Raw genomic sequence first — 12,122 nt, forward strand, 5'->3', positions numbered from 1 at the left:
CTGTCCGGCTTCACTCACCTGTGTGTCCTGTGGGCAGGACTCGTTGGCCTTAGAATTATGCCCATTAACTGAATAACCAAATGAAATATGATGGCTGTTTGGTGAATATTGTCATAATGACCCAGTTCGGTAACTGAGGCAAAAAAAGTACAATGTGGGAAGGAACATAAAGTAAGGCAAAGCTCTTTTCCGTTTTCAAAAAGGTGTTTCTGAGTCTTTTGCAAGATTCCATGAAGCAATGTGATGCTGCCCCGGGGACGGAGTCGGCGCCGCCAGAGCCTGGCCCTTGTGTCTGTAAGTCAGAGGATTTCTTTGAGTTTCTGCTGGAGGGGTTATGCCACCACCCTGACCAACACCCCTTGTTTTAAAAGTTGAAGAGAAAGAGATTAAACACAGTGAGGGGTATAACTGGAGAGAGGCAGAAAGCTTGGCGTTTTATCCTGACCTGAATCAAGCAGCTGTGTGTTTGTGGGACACTTTACCTTTTCTTCAGAACTTAATTTATCATGTAAACGATGTCTCAGTATGTAAAGTTAGAATAATGGACGCAGTTTGTCTTGTTTTCCTGCCTCACAAACAAGCCAGTGTGGCCGTATTCACGATGTGCGTCTTATGTGCAGGCACTTTGCTGGGATGGGTTTATGTGCAGAAGAATCCTCACGTGAGTCCTGTCTCCCAGGAGCCTCTGTCCACTTGGAACCGAAGTGTGGTCTTAGGTTTCGTGTGCAGGTCTCCATGCACAGGCGTCAACCATGGAACAGAACCCCTGTGTGTGACCGCTCCTCAATCAAGCCAGTTTTTACCAGGTTTACTGGCAACAGCCCAGCAAGGAGGGCAGAGCTGGGCTCCAGAGGTGTGGAGGGCGACAAATCTCAGAGCCTTCCGCAGAGGCTCCAGGCCACCAGCCACGCAGAGCCGCGAATAAATGACCAAAACTAAACGTGTCAGGATGTTTGCCAGACTGCCTTCTCATCAGAAATGTCTGGTTTTCCATTGTCCCCACTTGCTCCCCAGCTCTTGGTACTGTCAGGTTTGAAAAATATGTATTTTAGGCATCGTGATTGGTTTGTAGGGGTCTCTTAATGTGGTTTTAATTTCTTTTTCCCTAATGATTGATTATGTCAGGCGTATCTTATTCTAACAGCTTTACTGAGATATAATTCATACACCGCACAGTTTGCCCATTTAACATGTACAGTTCAGTGACTTTTAGTTTATTCACAGAGTTGTGTATCCATTGCCCCCCCCCCCAAGTTTAGAGCAGTTTGCATTACCCCAGGAAGAAATCCCGCATCAGTTTACCTGTTGCCTCCCTGACCCCCAGGTCTTCCAGCCGTAGGTAACCTGTAATCTACCGTCTGTCTCCGTGTGCTTGTCTGTTCTGGACATTCACACAAGTGGAACACACAGCACGTGGACCTTTGTGTCTGGGTGCTTTCACTCAGCCTGATGTTTTCAAGGGCCATCCGTGTGATGGCCTGTGTCAGTGCTTCTCTCCTTTGATGGCCAGATAGTGTTCACTGTACAGATGCGAAGGTCTTTGGGCTTGTTTCGAGTTTTTAGCTGCTCTGAATGCGTTGCTATGAACACCTGTGTACGAGGTGTCTGTGGACGTACGTTTTCTCCTGGGCATGTATCTAGGGTGAGATCGCTGGGTTAGCCAAGTGGGTTGGCCAGACCCTACCCCTCCAGCAAGTCAGTCACGCGCCCTCGCTTCCTCCTGAGCCCTCACGGGTGGTGCCTGCAAACTGAGGCATCTGACCGTCTCTCTAAGGAAGGTTACGCTTTTCCCCACCATGCTACTCAACATTTTTCCATCTTTTGTCTATTTACTGATTTCACACCATTCCTACATTAAATTTTCATATGTGTTACAGAAACTCTCCATTTCCAGTGACCAATATTTGCATTAGGTTGCTCTTGCTGTTAACAGATTACAATCAATTTAGCAGTTTAAAACATATCCACTTCTTTTTTTATATCTTATTTTAAAATTTTTATTTTATATTGGAGCACAGTTGATTAATAATGTTGTGTTAGTTTCAGGTGTACAGCATCAGTTATACACATACATGTATCTATTCTTTTTCAAATTCTTTTTCCATTTAGGTTATCACAGAGTATTGAGCAGTGTTCCCCGTGCTCTCCAGTAGGTCCTTGTTGTTTATCCATTTTAAATATAGCAGTGTGTACATGTCAATCCCAAACTCCCAATCTATCCCTCCCCCTCCACTGTTCCCCGCATCCCCCTGTAACCATAAGTTCATTCTCCAAGTCTGTGACTCTGTTTCTGTTCTGTAAATAAGTTCATTTGTATCGTTTTTTTAGATTCTGCTTATAAGCAATATCATGTGATATTTGTCTTTCTTTGTCTGACTTACTTCACTGAGTATGACAATATCCAGGTCCATCCACGTCTCTGCAAATGGCATTACTTCATTTCTTTATATGGCTGAGTGGTATTCCATTGTATATATGTACCACATCTTCTTTATCCATTCCTCTGTTGATGGACATTTAGGTTGCTTCCATGTCCTGGCTATTGTAAATAGTGCTGCAATGGATATTGGGGTGCATGTGTCTTTTAGAATTATGGTTTTCTCAGGGTATATGCCCAGTAGCGGGATTGCTGGGTCACATGGTAGTTCCATTTTTAGTTTTTTAGTTCTCCATAGTGGCTGTATCAACTTACATTCCCACCAACAGTGTAGGAGGTTTCCCTTTTCTCCACACCCTCTCCAGCATTTATTTTTTGATCATGGCCATTCTGAACAGTGTGAGGTGATACCTCATTGTAGTTTTGATTTGTATTTCTCTAATAATTTGTGATGTTGAACATCTTTTCATGTGCCTCTTGGCCGTCTGTATGTTTTCTTTGGAGAAATGTCTATTTAAGTCTTCTGCCCATTTTTGATTGAGTTGTTTGCAATTCTGATATTGAGCTGCATGAGCTGTTAGTAAATTTTGGAGACTAATCCCATATCAGTTGCATTGTTTGCAAATATTTTCTCCCCTTCTGTGGGCTGTCTTTTCATTTTCCTTATTGTTTCCTTTGCTGTGCAAAAGCTTTTGCATTTAATTAGGTCCCATTTGTTTATTTTTGTTTTTATTTCTATTACTCTAGGAGGTGGATCAAAAGAGATATTGCTGTGCTTTATGTCAAAGAGAGTTCTGCCTATGTTTTCCTCTAAGAGTTTTATAGTGTCCGGCCTTACATTTAGTTCTTTAATCCATTTTGAGTTTATTTTTGTGTATGGTGTTAGGAAGTGTTCTAATTTCATTCTTTTACATGTAGCTGTCCAGTTTTCCCAGCACCACTTATTGAAGAGGCTGTCTTTCCTCCATCGTATAGTCTTGCCTCCGTTGTTGTAGATTAACTGACCATAAGTGTGTGGGTTTATTTCTGGGTTTTCTATCCCATTCCATTGATCTATGCTTCTGTTTTTGTGCCAGTATCATACTGTTTTTGTGCCAGTATCATACTGTTTTTGTATGTAGCTTTGTAATATAGTCGGAAGTCAGGGAGCCTGATTCCTCCAGTTCTGTTTTTCTTTCTCAATATTGCTTTGGCTATTCAGGGTCTTTTATGTCTCCATACATATTTAAGATTTTTTGTTCTAGTTCTGTGAAAAATGCCATTGGTAATTTGATAGGGATTGCAATGAATCTGTAGATTGCCTTGGGTAGTATAGTCATTTATACAATATTGGTTCTTCCACTCCAAGAACATGGTATATCTTTCTATCTTTTTGTATCATCTTTGATTTCTTTCATCAGTGTCTTATAGTTTTCTGAGGGCAGGTCTTTTGCCTCCTTTGGTAGGTTTATTCCTAGGTATTTTATTCTTTTTGATGTGATGGTAAATGGGATTTTTTCTTGAATTTCTCTTTCTGATCTTTCATTGTTAGTGCATAGAAATGCAACAGATTTCTCTGTATTAATTTTGTATCCTGCAACTTTACCAAATTCATTGATGAGCTCTAGTAGTTTTCATGTCATCTGCAAACAGTGACAGTTTTACTTCTTTTCCAATTTGGGTTCTTTTTATTTCTTTTTCTTCTCTGCTTGCCATCGTTTTGACTTCCAAAACTATGTTGAATAATAGTGGTAACAGTGGACATCCTTGTCTTGTTCGTGATCTTAGAGGAAATGCTTTCAGCTTTTCACCATTGAGTATGTTAGCTGTAGGTTTGTCCTATATGGCCTTTATTACGTTGAGGTAGGTTCCCTCTATGTCCACTTTCTGGAGAGTTTTTATCATAAATGGGTGTTGAATTTTTTCAAAAGCTTTTTCTGCATCTATTGAGATGATCATGTGGTTTTTATTCTTCAATTTGTTGATGAATTGTATCACACTGATTTGTGTATATTGAAGAATCCTTGCATCCCTGGGATAAATCCCACTTGATCATGGTGTATGATCCTTTTAATGTATTGTTGGATTCAGATTGCTAGTATTTTGTTGAGGATTTTTGCATCTATTTTCATCAGAGATACTGGCCTGTAGTTTTCTTTTTTTGTGGTATCTTTGTTTAATTTTGATATCAGGGTGATGGTGGCCTCATAGAATGAGTTTGGGAGTGTTCCTTCCTCTGCAATTTTTTAGAAGAATTTGAGAAGATAGGTGTTAACTCTTCTCTAAATGTTTGATAGAATTCACCCGTGAAGCCATCTGTTCCTGGGCTTTTGTTTTTTGGGAGTTTTAAAATCACAGTTTCAATTTCATTATTTGTGAGTGGTGTGTTCATATTTTCTATTTCCTCCTGGTTCAGTCTTGGAAGGTTATACCTTTCTAAGAATTTGTCCATTTCTTCCAGGTTGTCCATTTTATTGTCATAGAGTTGCTTGTAGTAGTCTCTTATCCTTTGTATTTCTGTGGTGTCCATTGTAACTTCTCCTTTTTTGTTTCTAATTTTATTGATTTGAGCCCTCTCTCTTTTTTTCTTGATGAGTCTGGCTAAAGGTGTATCAATTTTGTTTATCTTTTCAAAGACCGAGCTTTTAGTTTTATTGATCTTTTCTACTGTTTTCTTAGTTTCTAGTTCATTTATTTCTGCTCTGACCTTTCTGATTTCTTTCCTTATACTAACTTTAGGTTTTGTTTGTTCTTCTTTCTCTAGTTGCTTTAGATATAAGGTTAGGTTGTTTATTTGAGGTTTTTCTTGTTTCCTGAGATAAGATTGTATTGTTATAAACTTCCCTCTTAGAAGTGCTTTTGCTGCATCACATAGGTTTTGGATCATCGTGCTTTTGTTTCCATTCGTCTCTACGCATTTTTTCATTTCCTCATTGATTCCTTCAGTGATCCATTGGTTGTTTAGTAGCATATTGTTTAGCCTCCACGTGTTTGTGTTTTTACAGTTTTTTTTCCTTGTAGTTGATTTCCAATCTCATAGTGCTGTGGTTGGAAAAGATGCTTGATATGATTTCGATTTTCTTAAATTTACCAAGGCTTGCTTTGAGGCCCAGCATGTGGTCAATCCTGGAGAATGTTCCATGTGCACATGAGAAGAATGTGTATTCTGCTGCTTTTGGATGGAATGCCCTATACATATCAATTAAGTCCGTGTGGTCTAGTGTGTCATTTAAGGCCTGTGTTTTCTTATTGATTTTCCGTCTGGATATCTGTCCATTGATGAAAGTGTGGTGTTAAAGTCTCCCACTGCTCTTGTGTTACTGTATATTTCTCCTTTTATGGCTGTTAGTATTTGCCTTATTTATTGAGGTGCTCCTATGTTGGGTGCACATATATTTACAATGGTTGTATCTTCTTTGAACTTCATATAAATGGAATCAAACAATATGCACAAAATTATGTGTTTTTTTCCTGTATGTTTTGTCTCTGAGATTCACCCGTGTTATGGCTTGTGTAATTTCTATGTAGTAATATTCCACTGTATATATCAAAATTCATCTCTGTTTTATATAAATTTTTATTTTAACTGGGCATAGGCATTATTTTCTCTTTTCATTACTAGAATTTTGCCTAAAGGTTTAATTTCTGAGCATTCATTTTTTATGTTACATTGGTTAATGACTTTCGTATGTACAAACAAATGTAAAGAAAATATGATTATGCTCTTATAGACATTTTGTCATCATTGAGAACTTAGGATAATTTACATTGAAAATGTATTGCCTCCAAATATCCTCCTCATTTTGGTCATACATCTGTTTTGAAAAATGATAATTTCATGTTCTGAATTTGGGGAACATTATGAAAATCCATGTAAATATGTTAGAAGTAGAATATATGCAAAAAAGCTAATGTTACTTGAAAAAGAGTAGTATTTTAAATTTAAGAAAGAACCCCGAGGAAAGAAAAATTGTAGTGTTTTCCATTACCATTGTAAAATATGATATAAAAATGTAATGTATCATTGAAATTACAAGTTATGGAACTGGAAAATACATCATTTAAAAATCTATTTAAGTGTTTCATTACTAAGAAAAAAATGAGTCCAGGATGCATTAAAACAAATTTGGTACGAGATTGCCTACATTTACCAATTTTATTATATATCTGCAAAATCCTCCCGTACAGCTCTGCATGAGGCCTGTACCTAAGTAAAAGTTATACTGCTTCCTGGAAGTAATTTTATCAAAATTCTAGATCAGGATTTTGGAGACCATGTGTTTTAATGTCTTCTGGGTAAAACACTTTAGTTACTTTGCTTTGTTTGTTTGTTTTTTTGTGAGATCCACAGTAGGGAAATGTGACTTCTGGAATAACGATTTACAGAACCCTTCCTCCTCCTACGGATACCCTAGAAACTACTATTTGTCATGGATTCCTACTCCAGGGGGCCCTCACCCACAGGACCTTCTCTCTACACACGCCCACGTCTTCAGAAACAGTCTCCCACGGCCAGCTCGCCAATAACTCAGTTCTTGCTTCTCTGAGAGATTGGTAAAGGCAAAATAAAATATAGAATAATAAATTTTTAACCACAGGGGCCCTAGTGGCTCCACAGAAATGAGTGGTGAAGATGGAGCCCTGGGGCTGCATGTCCGTCCTGTGTCCTGTGTGGTAAGGCAGGCATGGCAGCTGCCCCTGTGTGGAGGCACCCAGAGGGCATCAGACACTGCAACCCGCGTGTTGTGTGCGTGTTCTCTCTGAGTGCTCACAGCTCTCCTGTCTCCGCGTCTGGGCAAGGAGGCTGAGGTTTACAGTCATCCCATGTGTCTGCCTGCCCACCCTCAGCAGGTCCAGCAGGAAATGCCCTTCCACGTGCAACGCCTGCCATTTCAGTCTCTTCGGATCCTTTATTTTTTTGCAAAGGCGAGGGTGGGGCTCCCAGGGTCACTCGGCTCCAGCCTTGCGCTGCCCACCTGGAACCCGCTGACCCCAGGGCGGGTGAGCGTCCCCTTGGCCACAGGCCTCTCTGCTGTCCTGAGCGGTCACATCCCTGCAAGGGTCAGTGCGTGTGGCTTTCACAGTTTGACCAGGCTGTGTTCTCTTCAGTCATTTGCATGGTTCTCACCTTCCTCCTGGAGGTTCATCCAGTGGTGCCAGCCGGTGGAGATTCTCAGGACGAGCTCTCAGCCATCCAGCCCTGTCTCCCGGGGGCTCAAACTCTCCTGGTTGCTGGGAAGCCGACCCTCCTCATGGCTCTGCGCCCCTGCATCAGAGGAGCCCCCTTCCTGCACCACAGAGACCACTGACCTCTGCCCGCACAAACCTCCTGTACCCGTCCTCTGCGCCCCTCTCCTTGTCCGCCTGCCCAGGTGAGCACGGCTCCTCAGCCCACGATGAGTCCCTGCCCACCTTCTCGGCAGAGTCCTTTCCTCTGTGTTTTCAGTCTCTCCCGTCTCCTGGGTCTTTCCCATCAGGACTTACATGTGCTCGTGGCGCTTCCTTTGAGGAAAAAAGTGGCACAAGACAAACAGGAACTTCCCTCCAAAGTGCCTCCCGTCCAGAGACCTGCCTGTCTCTCGGGTCACAGCTGGGCCCCCTCCTCACACGTCTGGGCCACTCACTGTGTCCTGCTCCCCTGCCCCTCACCTGGGGCTTGTTCTCATTCCCCGGGGGCCCCTGTGCCGCTCCCTTTGAAGGCATCACTCCTGACCTGTAAGTGGTGGTCAGCCCCTGCTTTGTGCATGAAACTCCCTTTCCTGGAACTCGGTGACGCCACATGTCCTCAGCCTCCAGGTGACAGCGCCCCAGAAGCCCAGGCTCCACGCTCTACGCTCTGCCCGCGGCGGTTTCGCCTCTGCTGCTGGTCCCCGTGGCTCTCGGGGCAGCTCTGGCTGCCCCCGGGGCTGTGACCGCCTGCTTGCAGCTCCAGCCAGGAGCCTCCCAGGGCCTTGCATCTGCGCGTGGTCAAGCCCAGCTTGCGATTTCCCCCGGCACCTTTCTCCCCCTCAGAGAGCATCATCCTTCTCCAGCTGGTTTACACATCACCCCCTCTGCTCACCCCAGGTCCCACCCATCCACCCTCCACTGTAGCCAGCGGCGTCTAAGTATTTGATTACAAGCTCCTCACTTAAAGTTTTCCGTTTTTCGGCACCAAATTCTGCCTGCAGGCCCAGACCCAGAGGACCCGGCGCTGGGGCCTGCCTCGCAGTGTCTGCGTTGTGGCCCAGCTGGATCCCGTCCATTCTTGAGCCGATGGGGCCCCGTCTGGCCCCCAGGACCTGCGCCACAGCTCCTCTGCTGCCCCTGAGACCCCTCCCCTCCCCGCGTCTCGGAGAGAATCCCTACTTGTTCTTCCGTGTGTGGTTGAATTGTTCCCTTTTCAGAGAAGTCTTCTCCAGTTGCACAGACCGGGCCGCACCCCTCTTCTGGGTGCTCAGGGGACCTTCTTACCCTTGCAGCACCTGGAACAGGTTGCACTGAACTGTGCTTCTTTTCCCCGACACGACTGCCAGCCCCAGGGGATGGGCCCAGGGCTGTCCTACTTACTGCTGTATCCCAAGCACCCCATGCAGCCCCCTTGCATCATAGACGTTGAACACGTTTCTTGCCTAACTGACCAGACGGTACTTCGGTGAACCCATGGCCCTGCACTGGAGGCAGGTGGTGACCATCCGGCCTCACTTGGGCCACCCCAGGCTTCTGGTACCCGTGCGTCCCTATGCATGTCTGGTCTTTGGAGGAGCAGGTCCTGGGACAGACAGCCCACTGATGTGTCACAGCCCCAGCTGCTGTGTTCAGGATATAGTTTTAAGAGAAGAGAGCTTTTTAAAGGAATTTAAAAAAATCACCCGAATGCTTTTGTGTGTGTGTGTGGGATCTAGTTCCCCGACCAGGGATCGAACCCGTGCCCCATGAATTGGAAGTGTGGAGTCTCAACCACTGGACCATCAGGGAAGTCCCCTGGGTGCTTTTTTTTTTAAAAACTTTATTGTATAATTGATATAAAAAAGCTCCATATACTTAATGTATACAGTTTGATGAGTTTGTGACAGCATCACTACAGTCAAGGTAGTAAACATATTCACAAATCCAAAAATGTTCTCGTGCATCTCCCTCTTTTTTTTTATGTGTGCTAAGAACACATGACGTGAGAGCTGCCCTCTCAGTAAACACTTTAATTTGGCTCTGCGCACAGTGTTGCCTGCACAGCTCTGGAATCTAATCAATCATCTTGCTTAACTGAAACTTTATACCCGTTGAAGGACAAATCCCCTATCCCCTCCCACACCTCGGCAACCACAATTCTATGCTCTATTCCTATGAGTTTGACTAGTTTATTCCTCATATAAGTGGAATCAAAAGTATTTATCCTTCTGGGTCCAGCTTATTTCACTTAGTGTAATGTCCTCCAACTTCACCCGTGTTGTCACATGTGATAGGATTTCCCTCCTTTTTTATTGCTAAATAATATTCCATTTATATATATATATATGAGTATACAAGGGTTCTAACTTTCCCATATTCTTGCCAAAAGTTTCTGCACAGCAAAGGAAACAACAGAATGAAAAGGCAACCTACAGAATGAAAGAAAATATCTGCAAACCATATATCTGATAGGGGGTTAATATCCAAAATGTATAAGGCACTCCTACAACTCAATAACAAAGACACAAATAACCTGATTTAAAAATGGGCAAAGGACCTGAACAGACATATTTCCAAAGAAGACATACAGATTGCCAACAGTTACATGAAAAGATGCTCAACATCACTAGCATCAGGGACACGGAATTCAAAACCATGATGGGCAACACCTCACGTGTGTTAGGATGGCTACTTATATATATATATATATATATATATATAAAACGAGATTAACCTGTTGTTTATTAAATTGGCAGTTTCTTAGGCCCAGTTTCCGCAAATTTTGATTCCAAAGACTTAGACATTTACCTTTTTAAGCAAGCACCCCAGTTTCCTTTGATTTAGGTGGTCTGTGGTCACTGCTATGAAAAACACCCTATAAGAATCTCTTTAAGCTCAAATTTTATGTGAAACTTCACAAATCCATCTAATAGAGAGTGAATCTGGGAAACCGTTGTTTTCCGTCTGTAAGACTCTGCTGTGCCTTTTTTCTAAGAAGCCATATTTCCACCCCTCCCCTGCCTTGTGAGATCTGAGATTGCATTGAAATTCTTATAACTCTATGGTTGTCAGCATCACTTTACCTAAACTTCTTTTTTCTCCCTCATTTTAATCCTCTGTATTTCATTCTTTTTTTTAAACGACTTTATTCAAGTATAATTTACATACTGTAAAATTAACTGATTTTAACTAGATAATTCATTAATATTTAGTAAATGTACTGAGTTGTGCAGCCATCACCATAATGCAGTTTCAGAATTTTTGTTTGTTTGTTTTTTATTATTATTCTTTTTTTAAATTGGAGTATAGTTGCTTTACAATGTCGTGTTGGTTTCTGCTGTACAGCAAAGTGAATCAGCCACGTATACATATGTCCCCTCCTTCTTGGACCTCCCTCCCATTCCCCGCACCGTCTCAGCCCTCTAAGTCATCACAGAGCACCGAGCTGGGTCTGTGTTTCATTCTTAATTGCTCCTTCCTGTGATGATGGGAAGTGATTTCGGCAGCGATTAACCTGGAGGACCTGCAGCCTCTCGTTTGCTTCCTGAGACCATCCTGTTTGCACAGCCCATCCTACCCGGGAGGCCATCATTCTCTGCCTCTTCAAAGAGCTGTTCCAGATTCTGTGTGTCTCCTAGGCTTGGCTGTGGCATTAGACGCAGAGCTGTCTTTTCTTCTTCGTCCGCATTTCCTCAGACTTCAAACACATGCAGGCGAGGTGGAGAGGAGACGTGTCTGCTGCCAGTCATACCCGCCAAAGAAAGTTTGTGTGCCGCGTTCGCTAAAATCAGCAGAAAGCTGACGGTGGGTGCTTTGCAGAAAACCGTCTACCAGAATGAAAATGGGATTGAAATAGACTTGGGCGGGTTAATGCTGGTGGCAGGTGCCAGAAAGCGGCAGCTTCCGCTGGAGCCTCGGGAAGCGGGGAAAATGTGTGGAGACGAAGCTCTCGCCAGCGTGCAGATCAGACCTGCCAGAGAAGGTGCCAAAGGTTGGTGATGAATAGTTACAATCCTCACTTCCTGAACTGGAATCGCATCTTCTCGTGAAATATTTGACAAAGAATGTGTTTTACTTCTCTTAGGGTAGTCGCTGCCTCAAACTTAACGACAGGACAACTTGGGGAAAGCTTTGTGGGCCTGTCGGTCTTCAGGAAGCTGAAGACAGACGTGCCCTCGAGGGCACCCTCCTCCACACTCACCTCCTGGCCGGAGTGGAGGGGCGTTGAGCCGGGCATCCTGAACCGGTACCTCCGTTCCCTCCTCCCTGATGGCATGAGATGCCGCGGGGTGTCTGAGCAGCTCTCTTTGCCTCTCTTAAAACCATGAACTCATCTCTTAGCCTCATCACCCACTTCAGCATTCTTGTTTACACTGATTGAAATCAGATTGAGATGGACCCACCACTGGTGGCTTGAAGACGGCTTTGCATGAGGCCCACCAGGCAAGACTGTCACAGCTGAGAGAGGACGTCGGGGATGGGGGGCCTGGGGAAATGCACAGGGGGTGTTTCCCAAGTAGGAAGAATGGCCTTGGGGTGGGGTTGGGGGGGAGCCTCAGCTCAGTGAGGTGAGAAACAGACGGGGGTGGTGGGTAGAGCATTTGGTCAGCGTCCATCC

General features: G+C 43.8%; 1 protein-coding gene across 1 annotated transcript in view; it reads left to right on the plus strand.

Annotated features, from left to right (window-relative positions):
* ABCA13 (ATP binding cassette subfamily A member 13) overlaps positions 1-12,122 on the plus strand; it is a 312,932-nt gene that overhangs the window by 138,101 nt on the left and 162,709 nt on the right. The window contains 1 exon segment of the mRNA XM_061199026.1: positions 204-290. Coding sequence (XP_061055009.1) covers positions 204-290 — 87 coding nt within the window.

Source organism: Eubalaena glacialis, chromosome 8, assembly GCF_028564815.1.
Source record: "Eubalaena glacialis isolate mEubGla1 chromosome 8, mEubGla1.1.hap2.+ XY, whole genome shotgun sequence".
Lineage (NCBI taxonomy): Eukaryota > Metazoa > Chordata > Mammalia > Artiodactyla > Balaenidae > Eubalaena > Eubalaena glacialis.